The following is an 18,451-nucleotide window of genomic DNA, read 5'->3' on the forward strand; positions in this document are numbered from 1 at the left end:
GCCGCGGAACATGGAATTCGCCTCCCGCAAAAAGGCCCAGGTGAAGGTGCCGTTCTCGATGCAGAGCCTCATGAGCTCACCAGGGTCACCGTCGACCTTGGCAAACTCAATGCCATGGCCTCAATCCAGTCTTTGAACTCGGCATGGGTAGCGATACGCGGTTTATGTCCCTCTGCGATGAGGCCCTTGCACAGAGCAATGTAGGGCTGGACGTCGCCCCTGGAGCCAATGGTCAGGCAAGTGATCTTCATCGCATGTGGTGGCTTGAAATTGAGGAAGGAGGCCTTGGGGTCGTCGAACAGAATCGTCGGGGCATCGGTGACGCCTGAGCTATCCTTCGGCAGACGCAGCTCGTGGTCGTGGAATTCTTCGACCTGGCGCGCCTCCTTCAACGCGTCGCGCTCGGCTATGGCGTTCTCCTCTTCCTCCTTCTGTTCCATGTCCAGGTCTCCCGTTTCCTTCAGGTAGCGGGTCGTCTCCAAGCTCTGCAGTAACGTGACAGCGCAATCGTCTCTGATTTCAGCCTGGCCGAACTCGAAAAACACCTCCTCGTGGCCTCGAATGACAACCACCAAGCCGGAGTAGCCGAACCGGAAACCCTTCTCCTTGTCCACGTTCTCAATGTCTTTCAGGGGAAGGATGAGCTTCGTCCTCGTCCCTGGCAACAAGCTTCGGAAGCAGAACGACTTGTCGCTAATGTAGATCTTGCCGTACAATGGCAGAACACGCAGGATGTAGCCGAAGTAGGTCGCTTGAAGCTTCTCCGTCTCGGGCAGCGCAAAGTGCGCGCGGAAACGATCCATGGACGTCTGGATCTTGCCCTCTGCATCCTCGTAGAGATCCTCATCGTCGGTTTTGATTTCGGGCGGAGCATCATAGTGCTTCCGACCGCCTCGCCACATACCAGAAACCTTCTCCACATAGCCCATGGACTCCGTAGCAAGCATCGAGCCCAACTTACTGCTAGTGCTGTTGAGGTATTCGGCGAAGGCGCCCACGCGTTGCAGTGGGAAGGTGCCCATCTTGGTGATGCTCTGGAGGGTTGGGGTCGCCGGGGGCTTGTCGCCGTCAATCATGGAGCCGGTAGTCGCAGCATGCTGTCCACTGTAGGCAGCCAAAGCGGGAGGGTTTCTGAGCTCCTGGCGCTGGTTCTTCTCTTGCTCCGTGCGAGGGGCCGAAGCCGAGCGGCGTATCGTGGGGTTCTGGAAGACGTCGCTGCCTCGCAGGATCTGGCTCGCCGAAGGGTCTTCGCTCGACGAAGCCACCATACCGGAATAGCTCGGGTCCTCCATAGACGATTGCACGTACGAGTCGGTAGACCCGTGCTTTTGCGGTGCATGTCGGGAGTCGTCCAGCCGGTTTCTGCTCATCGAGCGCCGGTTGCCGCTGAAGCTGCGCCGGGGCGAAGAGTCACGGATGATGGTCGACAGGTCCAGACTTCTACGACGGAACCCCCTGAATGCGTCGAAGCTGGCGCGCGCAGCGTCCATACTGGCGCGCGGGCTGAGAGCCGACGGGCTGTGGGCGGACAGGGGCGAAAGGGTCGCCTTGACAGCATCAGGAAGCTTGCTGGTTCTGAGCTTGAGCGGCGCACCGCTGCGTCTGCTTGCGCTCACGGAACTGCGCGCCGAGGCGGCCACCGGCTGCTTCTCCTCTTCCTGGGCGGCCGCGGCCCTTAGTCTCGCCGTATCCTTGGCGTTGGACGACGCATCCTCGATCAGAATCTTGAGGACGTTGATGGCGTCCTTGCCGAAGCTGAAGAAGGAAAAGAAGTACTCGTCAATGGCGTACGTCTCGTCGTTGTCAATGACGCGAATCTTGCAGGTGTCGGCGAACTCAAGCATCTGGGTGTCCTCGATGTCGATGACATTCTCAATGGGCAGCGAGATCTTTACGCTGTCGCCCTCGTTGTGCGAGCGGAAGATTACCCTCTGCAGACTCTTGACCCATTCCTTGGCGCTGGGGGCACTGTCGGCCTTGAAGTGGTATGTGCGGTGATGGGTGACGACGGTGAAGTTGAGGCCGTCCTTCTTGTCGTTGACGCTGGCCGAGATGCCGTAGCGGAGGTCGATCTGGCCGCTCGGGAAGTACACGTTGGAAGGGTCCTTGTAGTATGCCAGAACGTCGCCCTTGAGGCGGAACCAGTATCGGTTGTACTTGGGATTGCGCTTGCCGCTCTTGGACAAATAGCCCGACTTGACGACCTCATGCTGCGCCGGTCAGTAACTGCGAAGCAAGACGGGGAAGTCCGGGAGAGAGGAGCGACGTACCGCCTTCTTGGGGAGGTAGGCGTAGAAGCAAATATGCTTCGCCGTGATGTACATGTAGCCCTGGAGGAGGACGCTCTGAAGCAACCAGCAGGGATATTCTGTCGCGTGTTAGCTACAGCGCGCGCGCACCGCATTGCAGCAGCAGCAAATGGGAGGGAGCCTACCCTCGATGACGGCCTCGGGATGGTCAAACTCAAAAATGTCCTGCAGGCGACGGGCCAGCGCAGTCGAGTTTGATTCGGCCGAGTCGCTGTACGTGAGCTGGTCGGCGGAGCGGCGGTCGACGTCGAAGCTGGGTCTCGCGGACATCTCAGCCTTGGCCTCCAGCATCCTGCTCATAACGGGGGCGAGGCGGTGGTCTCGATCGTCCTCCTCGTCCTCTTCTTCTTCTCTTATATCGCCGGCGGGTTGGGACGGTTGGGCTTCGGAGCCGTCGCTCGCTTCTTCCGAGGGGGACTCCAGCTTGGATTTTTCCTTCTTGGACTTGTGTCGCGGCAGACGCGGCAGGGCCGGCAGCGAGCGGAGGAGCTTGGAGCCGGAGATCTTGCGCCGGTGCTTTTCGCTCTTGGAGGAGGAGTCCTTCCTCAGGACGGTGGTCTTGGAGACGTCCGACTCGTCGTGGGGCCGACGCTGCTTGCGATGGAGGAGGTGGCCGAGGCCGCCGTGGGTCCTATCCTCGCCGGCGCCGAGGTGTCGGTCGTGGCTATCGCGGTCGTCGGCGCTCTCGTCGTCGCTGGACTCGAAGCGATCGTGGAAGTCGACGCGGGAGCCGGCGGCGGCGATGAGGCCGAAGATGGACTGGTTCATGTTCATAAACATGGGCGGGCCCTGGGTCGGGACCAGATCCTCCTCTCTGCTGTCGTCGCCCTCCTTTAACCTTTCGGGCAGTTCCATGGTTGGTGTGTTTGGCTCGAATCGCTTCTTCTGGAGCTTCTTGCCTACGCGCTTCTTGATCTCGTCGTCTCCGCCGAAGCTGACGCTCGCGGCACCCGCGGGGCCTGGCGTCGCCATGGCTATCGAGATTGCGCTGGGTCGGCGGTGGTTGAGCGAGCAAGCGAGCGGTATGGCGAAGGCTACCTTGGTAGAGGGAGAGCTTCGTTTGGATCGGCAACCTTTATTGTTGTTAATTTTTTTTTTACCTGGCGAGGTAAGAGGTGGAGGAGGTGGGGGACGTCAGAGCAGAGGGTGCGTCGGAGGAGGGCGGGGGGAGAGAGAGGGAGTCGAGTGTGGCTACAGCGGGTTCATTCGTGCGACGGCGATAAGGTTTCAAGCTCGACGGGAGAGTTGCGGGATGCGCAACGGAGGGAAACGGCCGGCCAGGGTTGATTCAAGCAAGGTTGAATCGCAAAGAAATACTGCTATGGTTGCTCTTGGGGGGTGGTGGGTGGATGGCCGATTGGTTTGGGACGAAGACGGACAGAAGCAGATGACAAGAGGCTAGCCGGGCTGTACAAACGGGTTCAAAGGGGTTATTATGTAAGACGAGGCAAGCGGAAAGGAGAAGTACAGCGTCAGGTCAAATAAAGTAAGTAGGTAGGCAAAGTCAGGGGATTAGGCGATCAAGGTCAGGTAGGTAGGTAGGTAAGGTGAGGTATCAATTAGAGAGAAGGTTCAAGCCGGACCAAAGCCCCGGAAAGGACGGAGACTGCGAGTTTGGGACGTCGGCTAGGCTACCGTGAGGCGAAGATCATGGATGGCTGAGGTGGTACTCCGTACATGAAAAAGCAACTTCTGGCGAGGCAAGGTACTAGGAGGAAAACGAGACGTGTGATGGGATGGATGTGCAGGGGAAAGAGTTGAGGCAGACAAAGAGTCACAGAGAGAGAGAGACGCAGAGAGAGTGAGTGAGAGATTGAGTGAGTGAGTGAGTGAGTGAGCGGGTATGGAAAAGGAGGGAAAGAGGGACCTGGGACTTGGACCGGACAGGCAAAACAGCATGGCAGGGTCAGATGCAAGTCCACTCATTCTCGTGCTCACTGGCTTTGGCACTGGTTGGTTTAGGTGGTTCAACTGTTTGCGCCATAGATTCCCGAGACGGATAACAAGAATTGTCCGGGAGCAGCAGACACACACACACACACACACACCCACCCGTCCCACGTAGCACTAATACATGGTACCAGATAGACAGTATCAAATGTGCCCCCCTTAGTCCTCCGGCCTCAGTTCTCATCAGTCCGACGAGTGTCATGAGTGTTCTCCCAAATCGAGTCGAGTGACGACAAGAGAGAGAGAGAGGCGTGCACTGGCTTAGCAGCTTAGCAGCAAGGACCCCTTGGCCGCACCTCGGCAGCAGTTGGGCTGTGGGCTGCGCCGTGTTCTGTGCGCAGATGCACGCGATGCCGCGCCAAAAGTACGCGCATTTCCCCCCTCTCCGTTCGCTCTCTTCTCCAGTGATAAATAGTACATCCCCTGTCACCCTCCGAAAGAGACGCAAGTCCAGGGGTCCAGGCATGGTCCCTTTCTGTCCGGCTCTCATTGGACGCTAGAGGAAGATGCGAGTGAGGCCTGACAGTAGTGGGTTCATGGATCGCAGCGCTGATTGCAGGAAGCTTGTGATGCGAGGTGGCCCTTGCTTACTACCTCACAGCACTACATATGTACCTAGTGCTCTCTGAGCGTCTGTGAGAAGCGAGTACGGATACCTACTACTGGTACGTAGTCAGCCCAAGACCGTTCGCCGCATGCTGTGATGCCGTATGGAAGCCCCAAAAGAGGAAACCGAGGCAGGAGGGTCCCCTCCCGTGGTTGCCTCACTGAGTCAAGAGGGAGCCTTGCATGCAGGCGAAGAGAAGAAGGGAGAGGAGAGAAGAAGGAAAGAGCACAAAAGGTTAGGTTAGGTAGCGAGTAAGTGAGTGAGTGAGTGACCCTGTTTCCACCTGCCTTCTGACAGCGACAGTGGCACTGGACGACAAGTGGCAGGTGGCAGGTACTAGCTGGGCTGTGAGGGTCCACTCCCCCCAATGGATAACCCGCCTATCTACGTATGCCGCCCATCCTATTGGCCTCTGATAGCACAGCCTTATCGATAAGCTACCCTCATGACGCCAGAACGCACCATCCGGGTCCCATCACAAGATCTCGACAACAGGCATGGACTGCCATGTGAACCCGACCTGCCCGGCCCCAACCGTCCGCCATATCTCATCAGCAGACAGACAGACAGGACAGACAGCCAGGACCGGATATCCCAAGAGAACCACTCATGGTCGCTTCTCGAAACACGTTGGAACAAACTCCCGCAGCACTGCCGGGCTCACGCTCTCCCAACTGCTGGAGGACAGGAGCCTGAGGGACCAGAGCCCAAGCAAGAATGACATCAGCCCAGACGTGGCCGCAAACAATCTCCAGCCCGGGCACGCTATCGCTCTCAGATCGGATTGGATTGCATCGCGGGGGGGCATCCCAGATGCGCCCCATCCAGAGTCTCCTCTTTTGCTGAGAGCCGCACCCAAGCTCCATAACTTTCAATCGAGAAGAAGTAAACAAGAGCAGCTGGAGAAAAAAAAACACAACGTCTCTGAGGTACCCGAGACACCAAGCAGTCCCACTGCGGGGTCTGATCGAGTGCTTTCCGAAAAGGCTTTCTTGATTGAGAGCGACGCCAGTGACGCGTTGAAAGATCCTTTTCATAAATACAGACGTATATGGAATTGAGAATACACAGTTAGTCGCAACTCGTCTTAAACAGTCACCGGTATATACAGATGACAGCTCGCTCGAGCCTACCGTGTGGCCCGACGCCTGACGTAGTTGAGGCGTCCGAGTTGCGTGAGGCTCGTGGGTTGCTTGGGCTTTCATCCCTCTGGTCGTCACTCGACATGAGACGGTCCACGCCCCGTCCCATGGTTCGTGTTTGTTCCCGCCGTCTAATCTGGAAATCTCCATCAGAAATGCTGGAACTAAGCAAGCATTTGAGAGATTGTCCTTTGCTTGTGTACCGCTGTTGCGCTCGCCTTGGCGTGAAGCCAAGACCCGGACCCGAAATGCCGCTTGGCACCGCCGAGTGCTACTGCGGGGGGCGGGGCTCGAAACCACAAGAGGGGGGCCGACCGTCGGCGCCCCTCGGCCTCAGCGACGACGTCTATAGTATAAACTCGACCCGTGTTGGCGTCATCCCATCTCATCTCTTTGTGCTCGTAGACTCCTCCGTCCAACTAAACAGTGCGTTCCTGCTCATCGACGGTCCCAGCGCTCGCCCGACCTCACGCCATCCAAGCATCTCCTCCTCGGTGCCTCACCACTGCAGCCAAAGCCCTCCCAATAGATAGCCCAGCATGAGGTAGACTACTCAATACTGCTCTGACCACATTATTTGCCCCGTCTAACGTCACATCCAGTTCCCAAGAAACCCCCTTCAACGAGGACAACCTCCCGCCAACCGGACCCGCACCGCCTTCCCGCTCCCCGTCCCAGCTTTGGCCCTCGACTTCCGCATCGTCGTGGACCTCAACCCCCTGATCCCCGTCGGCGTCGGGCCCTTTGGACAGCGGAACTGGATCTCCTTCTCCGGGGGCGTCTTCACGGCCACGTGGGGCACCGGCACCGTCGTCTCCGGCGGGCAGGACAGTCAGGTCGTCGTGGCCGAGAGCCTGAGCACCGCCGTCGAGACGTCGTACCTGCTCAAGACGGACGATGACGTGCCCGCCTACATCACCGTGAGGACGACGGGGTGGCGGACGGGGCCGCGGGGGGTGATGGAGAGGCTGTTTGACCCCGCGCGGGCCAACGACGTCAAGCCGGACGAGTACAGTTTCCGGCTGAACGTGAAGATGGAGACGGGGGACGAGAGGTACAAGGATACTGTGAACACGGCCATGTGGGTTGGCAGCGGCGCCCGGCTGGGGGCCACGGTCATCTACGATGCCTACCGCGTGGTCTGAGGTGGCTCAGCTGCATACTATGTGTGGCTAATGAAGTAATGAGACTATTGAAAAAGATGTCAGCTTATGTTCTTGATGTGTTGCATCCATCTCGTAGCTCATTGTGAGCGAATATGTGAGATACGCTTGATTGAGTTCATTGATAAATTCTGGTGATTGTCTTAACGTTGAAGGTTTTGAAAAAGGAGGTAAGACGATGGGCTGTTAGTCACCAGCAAATCGTTCAACACTCGAAGAGATGGATTTACTTGCTTGAGTAGGATCTAAATATTATCCAACGGCTTTTGGTATGATGATCAATTCACTTCTCGATGTTTTCACTCTCCAAAATGAGCTGACTGGCTACCTGGGGTTGATCCAGACTTCCGAGACTTCCTTGGGTATTGGCATCGACCATGTAACCACTTGCAACACATTGCCTATACGCAACACCGACTGTTCCTAACTACGCTTCTTGAGACCTGGAGCCTATTTGATCAACAGCTATATGCAGTGTCGCCGCCTCTGACATGCCTCTTTGCGTACATTTCGCTTTCACGCATGCCGGCACCCTATCACGCGTAGAGCTGAGGACCGCCTCTGACAACAGCCGTAGCTTCCCATACACGACGACAACGTTGTTAAAGGGTTACAGACACGCGAAATCACCAGCTTTGTCTTGGACTGTTGCTGCTCCCCTCTACCAGTCTGCGACTCATCGACTCTAGGCCGAGGGAGAATCAATATCACAGGCAAGAACATCAATGTTGAGGACGAGTGAGCAAGACATCAAAGGAGAGGTACTTGAATTTCGTGTTTGTTTATAGATTGATTGATTTCCTCCATGATGAGATCTAGCAAAGCAGTATCTATAGGATGTGTCTATGCAGATTATCATGAAATCACTTTACCCCTGACCTCTTTTTAGCCAAGGTCCCTCAATATGATCCTCAACCACAGAACAAGGCCCTCGACATGCCCAACCCGCAATCCCAACCGACTTGACGACAGGTATGTGCTAAGCTGGCCACAGGCCAATATGCCGTTTGAGCAACCTTGAACACAGTTATTTTGAAACCCGTGGTGTAGCCACCACAACAGAATGGTCCTCCTGATCCCCAACGCCGCGCAAAAGAAGAAGCCAATCCAATATCCCCCATCCGTCGCCGATGACGGACATTCAGTGTACAAAAAGATGGCGTTTACCTGCAAACGTCCGTGTTCGTGACAGAGCGAGGTCCATCCCAACTTGCAAGGCGCTTGACAGCATACCACCCAGCTGATGACAAAGGCTCACATCCAGAGGCAGAGTTTGCCGCTGGCGGTGCCGCCTGCAACCCAGTCCATCGTCGGATGGAACTGGGCGACTGCAGGGACAGCCGAGATGCCATCCCCGCCTAGCTGGGCAAGCTGCTCGCCGTTGGCGGCGTAGACATCGACGAACCGGTTCATGTTTCCAATGGCAAACTTTTGAATGCCGTCCTTGGGCCGTTTTTGCCACTGCGGTTTGAGAATCGTTACCCAGCGGCCGGTCTGGTTGTTGTGCTTGACGATCTCCTTCGGTTCCATGCCGCTGCTGTCCCAAGTACTGTGGTCCGCCCAGTCGTAGATCTTGATTGTGTCGTCGTATGACGACGTCGCGATCTGGCCGCCCGGGCTCCAGGAGGCGTGGGAGACGGAGAGCCTGGAGTCGTGCTCGTAGAGCATCGCCGGGAAACGCATGTCGCCCTTACCAGAGATCTTGCGCAAATCCCAAATCTTGATGCTCCGGTCTAGCGAGGCAGTGGCCAGCAGATGCGGCTCACGTGGGTTCAGAGAAAAGCCGCCAATCTTGTTATCCGACAGCTGCCATGTCTCAAATCCCTTCGGGTCGCGCATGTCAACTTTTCCCACAGCTCCGGCGAGGGTTGAGAAGTAGACAAGGTCCTTGTTGGTAAGGGGGATGTCGATGGCCGACAAGGGAACATCCTCCTCTTTATCTGCGGGCTCCCAGACGGGAACGCACACGTCCTTGGCCAAGTCGAGAACGCGGATCGTGGAGTCATACGACGAGGTGTAGACTTTCTGGTGGTCAAAAGGTGAGACGATAATCGTGGTAATGGTTCGAGAGTGGATCTTGTAGGCGCCAATCTCCGGCTCTTTCCACTCTGCCTCTTCGTCATCGTCGTCATTGCTCTCCGGGGGGCCCTCCTGCGAAGCGTCGAAGACACCGAGGGCTCCTTCTTTGTCGCCGGCAAAGATGACCGCCTTCTCCTCGGTGGGATGGAAAGTCGAAGCGTATATACGTTGAGGACAGATCTTAATATCTGCAAGCATGTCAGTGAGGTTCTCGCGACAGGACAGGGAAGCAACCCACCATTGGGAATCCACTTGTCGTAAAGCTCCAGCTTGCCCATTTTTTTCCTAAGGTCCTTGAGGTCCTTGTCGGATGTGTTCTCAATATCCTCATCGGTGAAGGTAGGCACTCCAGGCTGGGCGCCGCGAGGCACCAGCGAGCCCAGGCCATCAATGCCCTTGTTGAACTTCTTGCCCTCGACGGCGATGTCACCCAAGCTAAGGGTCCCACCGACACGCTTCTTTTTGGCCTTCTCCTTGGCAGCCTGGTCTTCGAGCTCGACCTCGTACTTGCGTTTCAGTGTCTCGTTATCGGCGTCAAGTCCGGCGACGCGGGCACTACGACGGACGGGCCCCGCGGCGACAGCTACTGCCTCCTTCTTGACAGGAGCGGACCGGGTTTTGGGAGCCGGCTTCGGCTTCGCAGGCATAATCTTATTTGACGTTTGTGCCAAGTCCTTTAATATGCTTTGGTTCCTCGCAATGTTTTCCCGGCGCATGCGCTCGAAGGCGCTGATGGCCTCCTCGGGCTCCTCCTTCTTGACCGGCATGGTTGCAGCTGGCTACAGAAGAGTGCAATGCTTGCAATTCGGCGTTCAAACAAGGGGCGAGGACTCGCAAATCTGTCTCTGGGGGCCGGAATTGCTGTAAACAGTCTGTGAATGCGTCAGACAGGTGGTTGGCAAGGCGTGACTCGGTCGAGGTTGCGATATGAACAAGCGCGGCGCTTCGCGGGTTGAGCCGAGTCCACAAAGCCAACACGAGAAAGTTCGACTCACTCGTAAAAAGGTGTGCAGTGAGAAAAGCCCGTAATTCCGGCAAAGTGACTTAAGAGTCGTCCTTGTAACCTTGTAACCAAGATCGCAGTCTGCGATTGAGCGCAGTGGATGGATGTTGCTAGGCCACGACAAACGGAAGGGGAGGCGGTTTCGAAGCCTTGGAAGGAGCGCGTCGGAGGCGACTTTCTCTTCCTGCTTTAATTGACGTAGAACGCGTCGCAACGCGTCTCGTCCTCGGTTCTTGGCTCCTTCCTGCAGGGGGTTTAAGCTCGATTACGTCAGCAAACGTTGGGCTCTGCAGGGACCTCGTTAGAACGGCCCAGGGCCAGTCTTTTGGTCCCTGAATGGGCCCGAGCTCCCCTGTACTTACTGTACAGAGCAGCGTGGATGGAAATTTTGTTCCTCGGCGCAGTTTGCCGGGAATCGACGATCGCAAACTTTCGGCTTGCAAAGCTTCAACCGACGCACTGCGCAACAAAGACAGCCACAACCGCCATGTCTACTACATTGACCCCTTTCCTCCACCAAACGAGGACCATTCTCAGAGCCCCCGTGGCTCTCCGGACTTTTTCGACATCCGCAGGCCGACACCACGCCTACCCGCGAACGCGCGGCGAGCAGAGCATCCCCTTCGAATGGGACAGCCCAGCCAACGAACAACCCGACATCCCTAGCGGTCTCAACAACCCCGAGAAGTCCACAATCACCCCGACCGAGAAGTTCATCTTCCAAAACATCTTTGCCGATATTGCGAAGCGCAGCGGCGGCATACCCTGCAGGGCACCCCCCACGATGCCGACGCCGCACAGTCAGAAGCAGGACTTGAGTCTCGACCCCGCGATGCGATCCTGAGCAAGTTCCCCCGCTCCCTGCGTCGCGCAGCCCAGGCCGCTTTGGAAATGCGCGACGTCCAGGGTGACACGCTGTCCTCCTCCCGCGTCTCCTTCAAGCCGGAAGAGGAGGACCTCGAATCAGACATGGACCTCGCGGCCGAAAGGGAACAAGCAGCGAGGCTAGAAGCCGCGCGTAACGAGATTCGGACCCTCGAGATTGTTAGGCTCCAGGCGCTTCTGGACCAGTGCAACACCGATGCTGAGGTCTGGGATGTTCTGGAACGCGAGGTCTTCTCCATGGTCGCGAAGTTGGGAATCTCGGAGGGCGAGGCGCAGACGCAGCCACCGCCGGAAGCGGCAAAGAAGGGCAAAGCCAAACCAAAGCAGCGGAAAAGGGCCGAGAAACCCGAACCGGCCCTCGACATGGACTCCCACGGGCCACTGTATTCGATGCACCTCCTCCAGGGCCTCAAGACCCTCGACCAATCATTCGCGCGGCCGTCGGCCCTTGCCTTCAAGATTATTCCGCGCGTCAAGGAGCTCGGCCTCGCCTCGTACGTTCTCGGCGTCTCGACCCCCTTTTACAACGAGCTGGCCAACATCCTCTGGTACCGCCACGGTGACACGCAGGCCGTGCTCGCCGTGCTTGACGAGATGAAGTTTGCAGGGTTGTTCTACGACCAACAGACTCTGCGCCTGGTTGACACCATCGAGATGACCTTGGATTCCTTCCGGCGCGGCCAGCTGGGCATCTTCTCCAAGGCTATCGGCAACATGCCGGGCTATAACCTGGACGTCAAGTCCCGGCTTGCGCGTTACTCCCAGCGTGTGCGCAATAACGTCAAGGAGCAGAGGGACATGGCGAGGTATTAGGATGGCCGGATGTAGTAATATAGAGGCCGCTTTCTGCAATGGCGGCTTGTACAAGACATTGTAACATATTTGTAATCTTAACACTGCTCATATCAATCTGATCTAATTGATCAGTGACACAACAGGGAGCGCATAGCTCTGCTATCTGGCGCAAGCTGCCAAAACAGTTCGAGCCGCGGCACAGCCGCACTACCCAAGTATCTCGATGCTTCCGCAAGGCGGCTCATGTGAATACAAATCAACCTGGCTGAATTGAGGAAGCAACTTGCTTAAACATTCGCCTCGTGCCCCAAGGTTCCTAGCGCGCCGCCAGACGCTTGCCGGATTCTCTTGGCACCAAAGAAAGTTGGCGGCACAGAGTGACTGACCCAAGGCCGCGGGAACCAGAATAAGGGCTGCAGCTATCGCGCCATGAGCCCATTTCAAGCCCATGAGCTGAGGTGCTTTGTCCGCGGCCCAGGCACTGAATTTTCTGCCCAAGCATTCCAAAAGAATTCAAATCAGTATAAGAAAGAAAACTGTGGTATGCTATTCTAACTAGATTGGTTCACAGAGACCGAGTTTCCCCAAACCACATTGTTCGGAATGGCGTCTTCGAGACTACGCCGAACAATTATAGACGTCGAGCCACTGAACGCCCTCAGGGTCAAAGATTTGATGAATGTACTCCCATCCTCTCAGATCTGAGAGCTGTATCATGATCGCCCGATGGGCAGCGTCATCTTGGCCTCAAGACTATTAAACAACTGCCGGAGGCACGGTGAACCACCATGATGTGTGGCAACCTCCATCGCAAGCCCCTCCGATCTAGTCAAAGAAAAACATGTAGCTTGTTAGTAATGCACCAGAGAGTCCAAGCTGGTCCATACCCGTTGGATATTAGTCAGGCACTGCCCTGTAAAAGTCCGGCATTTATTCCATTCGAGAAAGAAGCTGCACGTAACTGCCGAGGCCCGCCACAGCAACATCGTAGAGAAGAGGTGCGGCTGAAAGCTTGAGTGTTCTAGCAAGAAACTACGATGATTGCTGGTTAGCATAGAACCTACTTTGACTCTGTACATAATGTCACTTAAGTCACAACGGACAATAAAGTTCAAGCTTTGGCCAAGTCTTGGAATAGGTATGAAGCCTACACACCATAAGCTTATGGATCAGGAAGAAAAGCTTCAAGATGACAAAGCACACTCTGGAAGGATACCTGACAAAGTAAGGGCAGTCTCAGAGCTCTCTGGGAGGCATCGAAAATCAGGTGGCTATGTTCGTTGGCGGTCGGTCTCTCACATTTTTGTCAAAGATTCTAAAGGCCAAGTCTCCATGTTCACGAGGCAATAAATCACTTTGGTGAAGCCACGCTTCCCTGCAAACTTTCATGACCTAGTCGTCTATCCTTGGATAGATAATTCATCTAGTCTTTGGGCGGTGTGAGGATGTGGGTAACGGGACAGGAACTCTCTCTCTCCTCATTGAGGTCATCATGTTGAGTGTATTAAGAGCAGCAACTCTATCTATCTATCCAGTCTTACTATAATCAAATTCTGTTTACGAATGATGGATGGGTCTAGAGAATCGGTCTTTTTCACTCAACAAAAAAAACACTGTTATTATTTATATTTATAGTAGACAGAGTCCAACAAGGTTGAATCTGAACCCCAGTATCGATTCTAACGGCAACAAACGTTCATTTAGTAGTGATTGCTAATTTTGCATGGAATTATCATCTATTTCGACGATGAACCAAAACGTACACGTTAAAAACGACAGAGTGAGTAAGCACTAAGTCTATGTATATGTATGTGTATGTGTATGTATAACTTGCAAAAGGTGAAGTTGCGGCCAGTGTGGATTGAACACACGACCTTCAGATTGATTGAATGAAGTTTCTAGGGTTTAGAACCCACTTCAGTCTGACGCTCTCCCAACTGAGCTATGTCCGCCGCCATCTTCGAGGTCCATTCGTGGGTGTTGGTATTATGACTCCAGGACACACAACAGGCAGATGGCCACGGCGACAGTCGACCTGCTTAAGAGTTGAAGCCTTACTTACCCTACAGACGTGTCAAGCCAGACGGATAAGAGTCATGAAGGTGGTCATGACAGGCCCAGCGTGGGTGTGTGCATCGCCTCGTGACAATTTGGTCTCCCTCACTGACGCAGTGCCACCATCCGCGAGTCACTCTGAGACAAGCGCCCAAGTGTTCAGCTTCAAATAAGGTACGGTTTATTTTATTATGCCCAGTTGTCCGAAATGCTCCGTTGAAGATGGCACCCCTCGGCGTCGCTAGCTGAGACGCGGCCACAATGCCTCATGCTGGAAAAAAAATGTAGAGAATCCTGCTTTTCATGTCGCAGAGTCATGACCCGAATGAACACCCAAATCACACGCACACACACACATCCTCCATCGTGTGCATGCATTGCCTTTCCCCCCGTTGGGTCCAGGCTCGTTGGACCACAAACAACGCTAAGCCTCCCTTTGCTCTTTGCCTCTCTCTCCTTTTACCATCCGCGGGTAGCCAGCTTCTCTTCGGCCTTTAAGCTGTCGCAGTTGATGCCGACCATGGCCTCACCAAGCCCTCACTGCACTCGGCGAGGACCTTGGCGTCCTTGTAGTGCGTGGTCGCTCTCACGATGGCCTTGGCGCGCTTCGCCGGGTCGCCGGACTTGAAGATGCCGCTGCCGACAAAGACGCCATCGCAGCCGAGCTGCATCATCAACGCGGCGTCGGCGGGGGTGGCGACACCGCCGGCGGCGAAGTTGACGACGGGGAGACGGCCCAGCTCCGCGGTCTGCTGCAGGAGCGTAGGGTCGACGCCAATCTCCCTCGCCATGGCGCGGATGCCAATGACGCCCTCGGTCTGGAGGATGGCCTTGGCGCGCGCAATGTCCTTGGTGACCGTCTTGACGTGGGTGACGGCCTCGACAACGTCGCCGGTGCCGGCCTCGCCCTTGGTGCGGATCATGGCGGCGCCCTCTGCGATCCTGCGCAGCGCCTCGCCGAGGTTCCTGCAGCCGCAGACGAAGGGGGCCTTGAAGTCGGACTTTTCGACGTGGTAGACCTTGTCGGCGGGTGTGAGCACCTCGCTCTCGTCAATGTAGTCGACGCCGAGCGCCTCGAGGATTTGGCACTCGACAAAGTGGCCGATGCGGGCCTTGGCCATGACGGGGATGGTGACGGCGGCCTGGATCTCCTTGATGACGGCCGGGTCAGACATGCGGGCGACGCCGCCGTCCTTGCGGATGTCGGCGGGGACGCGCTCCAGGGCCATGACGGCGCAGGCGCCGGCCTCCTCGGCGATGCGGGCCTGGGCCGCATCCGTCACGTCCATGATGACGCCGCCCTTGAGCATCTGCGCGAGGCCGGCCTTGACGGCGAACGAGTTCTTGGCGGCATCGCCGTTGGCGCCGTTGGCGCCGTTGGTCTTGGTTGCGTCGTTGTTGGTCATCTTGACTCGGGGGTTTGCGGTGATCCAAGGGAATGGCGGGGAGGGTATTCTGCTCTGAAAGAGAGGCGATGGCGTAGTTTGGTGGGATGATACAGAAGGGTCTGAATCGAGACGCCGGGAATAAAACGGCTTGGTGAGTGAGGGGTATCTTATTTTTTTTTTTCAGTCAATCAGAGAGAAAGGCAGGCCTCAATATGGTCAAAAGGGACTTGAGATGCTCCGCTTCGTGATGGGTCTAGTTGTTTTGTTCGGAATCCGGGGAAAAGGGGTCTTTGTCAGGACGACGACGGAAAGGAAACGAAAGGGGGGCGATTTAAGTATATGTCGGCGGCGACGGCGACTACTCGATGATGCATGCTGCTGGTGCCGCTGCTATGCTGCGCGGCAACAGATTGGACGATGAAAATTTTTACACTTTTTCTGTACCGAGTCATCCCGTCTTTGCCGCGGAGGACCCTTTGCGATTCTGCATGGCTTGGAGGAGGGATTCCGAGGGAACACACCGTCAGTCTCCTAAGCCGAGAACCCCCCCCTCCAGTGGTGGCCGAGGCCGTGACTGAATCGGCGGCGACTCCTGGCCGTAGGGAACCCCTAGGGCCATGCCACTTGACCATAGATGGGAGGAGGGGGAGTTGACTGGCGAGAGAGGACGGACGGAGGCCCGATCTCGGAAAGGCAGGATACGGTTACTCCGGGTCCTGGTGCAGGGGCAACCTTAACAGAATCGCAGTGTCATCGAAGTCTCCAGTCTCCAGTCCCATGTTCCGTGGCGCACGGCGGACGGCCCACGCACCGGTGTTTGAACGGGTGGCGGAGTCTGATGGGATGATTGCGGTGCTGGAGAAGAAGCCGCAGGTGGATTTCCACAAGTGGACATGTATGGATGGTCCGACATACCTGTATCCCCTCTTGACCATGTCTTGGTGATGATCCCCGGCGCCGCGAGGGGGCGGATGCACGTATGGATCTACAAACAGAGTCTCTACAACTGTCCTGCATGGTGCTGGGGTCTCTGTACATACAGCTCCGAACGGCGGCGAAGGTCCAAGATGACCAAGGGCGGGCGGCGAGCGGTTGCCATCGGATGTGAAGCCGAGAGCCCCTCCAACACAAGCCGCCTGCCGCACAGTCTCTTCCGCGCGGAGGACAAGGTGGTGGTGGTCAATCGCTCGCCCCATCGTGTCCCGCCTGTTTGAGCTAGTTGTATGCGGCCTGATGCATTGTCGTCTTTTCTCGCCGCCTCTCCATGCACTTCCATGTCTCCATCGGCCGGCCGCCTTTCCAAGTCCCGTTGCTCCGCCATTCGTTGACATCAACCACCAACAGCCGCTTGAACTCGTCTTGCGGCCGCGCCCTTTACGCCCTTTGCGCCCTTAGCAATACACGCAAAAGTACATAGTAGAACTGAGAGCGCGAGTCGGCCGGAGCGATCGGTCTCCCGACGCCCCTGACCGCCGACCCTCTCTGATTAAACCTCCAATTACTACTAGCGCGACTAGCAAGGGTCTACCACGAACCTTTATCGCCAAGGCCGTCCATCTAAACCCCATAGTCTGATTCCCTTCGTCTACGGATACTGTTCACCGGTCCGGAACCTGGTCTAAGTGTCCTCGAGGGCCGCAAATGACTCAACCGCAAGAACTGCAATATCCAACGACTCTCCCCCTGGACTGAGGAACTCTACACACCGTCTTCAACAACACCATCCTCACACAATGTCTACCGTTACCGTCGGTGTACTGGCACTCCAAGGCGGCTTCCACGAGCATGTCCAACTCACGCGGAAGGCCGCCGCTTGGCTCGCAACGGCCCAGTCGCCGGCGCTAAGTCCCAAGCCCGACATCGCAGCCATCGAGGTCCGCACCGAGGCAGAGCTCCGCCGTTGCGACGCCCTCATCATTCCGGGCGGGGAGAGCACCACCATCTCGCTTGTCGCGACGCAGTCCGGGTTGATGGAACCCCTTAGGGAATTCGTCAAGTAAGTAGGCCCGTCAACTTGTCCATGATGTCATCCCGCCAAAACGGGAAGCATTCCAGTCGAATGTTTTTTTCCCAGGTCATCTCAACCACTTCCCCTTGGGCTTCTTTAAGATTACATGAGACAACGTCTAATTCGCATGCCGCTCCAGAATCAAACAGAAGCCGGTATGGGGCACATGCGCCGGCGCGATCCTTCTTGCTGATGAAGCCAATGCTACCAAGAAGGGCGGCCAAGAGCTCATTGGGGGGCTCGCCGTTCGCGTTCACCGCAATCACTTTGGCCGGCAGATAGAGAGTTTTGTCGCCGACCTCGAATTGCCGTTCCTGTCGCAAGGTGACGGAAGCACGGAAACTGCCTCCTCGTCCTACCCCGGCGTCTTCATTCGCGCCCCCATCGTCGAGGAGATCCTTTCAACTGAGGCCAAGCCGTCGTCGTCAGTTGAGGTCTTGGCCGTTCTTCCCGGCCGCAAGACGAGGGCCGCCGAGGGCGTCAGCCAGAGCACAGCAGACGACTCGGTTGGTGACATTGTTGCTGTGAGGCAGAACAACATATTCGCCACGAGTTTCCATCCAGAGCTGACTGACGACATTCGCATTCACGTGTGGTGGCTGGAGCAGGTGCTTCGGTCTGTGGCATCGACATCATCTGCATGAGTTGCGGATATTACGAATGACATAGTATGATGCCGTGACCCATGATGTAAGACGGGCAGCAGCATTCCCCCCAACAATCGTAAAGCCTTTGACCAAGACCCACGCCAAGAGAGGCGTGCCGTTTCTGCATCGACGTTGAAGGGTGGCATGCTGCATATTGGCCCGCTGGCGCCAGCAGAAGAAAGTTACATCAGCAAGTGGCGGCGGCAACAGAGAGGTCCCGTTTCCTGCATCATGCAAAGACGCAACGGGCGGGAAATTTGCAGATCTTTGTGCCGGGTCGCAACGGGTGGGCAGAGGGGTCCGTAATTCTGCTTTGTCGTTGGAATGAGGAGTCATCGGCCAGTGACATCCGTGGCTTGCGCGGAAAACAAGCCTTGCGTCACGTACATCGCTTATGGACCATGCGAGGCTAGACGCCGT

General features: G+C 56.4%; 6 protein-coding genes and 1 non-coding gene across 7 annotated transcripts; 3 read left to right on the forward strand and 4 right to left on the reverse strand.

Moving 5' to 3' along the window:
* Nucleotides 1-6,256: 6,256 nt before the first annotated feature.
* On the forward strand, nucleotides 6,257-7,153 carry ColSpa_10649 (UPF0311 protein; the record flags this gene model as incomplete). The annotated part of the gene is made up of 2 exons (XM_049276861.1): nucleotides 6,257-6,434; nucleotides 6,687-7,153. 2 exons carry the CDS (start codon nucleotides 6,257-6,259, stop codon nucleotides 7,151-7,153), a joined length of 645 nt encoding a protein of 214 aa, XP_049132818.1.
* A 1,272-nt stretch (nucleotides 7,154-8,425) lies between these two features.
* On the reverse strand, nucleotides 8,426-10,017 carry ColSpa_10650 (DNA damage-binding protein CMR1; the record flags this gene model as incomplete). The annotated part of the gene is made up of 2 exons (XM_049276862.1): nucleotides 8,426-9,438; nucleotides 9,489-10,017. The coding sequence occupies 2 exons, from the start codon at nucleotides 10,015-10,017 to the stop codon at nucleotides 8,426-8,428; spliced, it is 1,542 nt and encodes a 513-aa protein (XP_049132819.1).
* A 723-nt stretch (nucleotides 10,018-10,740) lies between these two features.
* ColSpa_10651 (uncharacterized protein) lies at nucleotides 10,741-11,951 on the forward strand (the record flags this gene model as incomplete). The annotated part of the gene is given in 2 exon segments (XM_049276863.1): nucleotides 10,741-11,053; nucleotides 11,065-11,951. The coding sequence occupies 2 exon segments, from the start codon at nucleotides 10,741-10,743 to the stop codon at nucleotides 11,949-11,951; spliced, it is 1,200 nt and encodes a 399-aa protein (XP_049132820.1).
* Nucleotides 11,952-13,779: 1,828 nt separating this feature from the next.
* Nucleotides 13,780-13,885, reverse strand: ColSpa_tRNA_278. Its single transcript has 2 exons — nucleotides 13,849-13,885; nucleotides 13,780-13,815 (listed from the first exon to the last, which is right to left on the reverse strand). It is a non-coding gene; the product is annotated as a tRNA-Phe (tRNA).
* Nucleotides 13,886-14,482: 597 nt separating this feature from the next.
* On the reverse strand, nucleotides 14,483-15,394 carry ColSpa_10652 (pyridoxal phosphate homeostasis protein; the record flags this gene model as incomplete). Its single annotated transcript, XM_049276864.1, has 1 exon — nucleotides 14,483-15,394. One exon carries the CDS (start codon nucleotides 15,392-15,394, stop codon nucleotides 14,483-14,485), a length of 912 nt encoding a protein of 303 aa, XP_049132821.1.
* A 686-nt stretch (nucleotides 15,395-16,080) lies between these two features.
* Nucleotides 16,081-16,311, reverse strand: ColSpa_10653 (uncharacterized protein; the record flags this gene model as incomplete). The annotated part of the gene is made up of 1 exon (XM_049276865.1): nucleotides 16,081-16,311. The coding sequence occupies one exon, from the start codon at nucleotides 16,309-16,311 to the stop codon at nucleotides 16,081-16,083; it is 231 nt and encodes a 76-aa protein (XP_049132822.1).
* A 798-nt stretch (nucleotides 16,312-17,109) lies between these two features.
* ColSpa_10654 (putative pyridoxal kinase) lies at nucleotides 17,110-18,028 on the forward strand (the record flags this gene model as incomplete). Its single annotated transcript, XM_049276866.1, has 2 exons — nucleotides 17,110-17,372; nucleotides 17,524-18,028. 2 exons carry the CDS (start codon nucleotides 17,110-17,112, stop codon nucleotides 18,026-18,028), a joined length of 768 nt encoding a protein of 255 aa, XP_049132823.1.
* Between the last annotated feature and the right edge of the window lie 423 nt (nucleotides 18,029-18,451).

This window comes from Colletotrichum spaethianum (genome assembly GCF_022836535.1).
Source record: "Colletotrichum spaethianum MAFF 239500 DNA, contig37, whole genome shotgun sequence".
In the NCBI taxonomy this organism is placed as follows: domain Eukaryota; kingdom Fungi; phylum Ascomycota; class Sordariomycetes; order Glomerellales; family Glomerellaceae; genus Colletotrichum; species Colletotrichum spaethianum.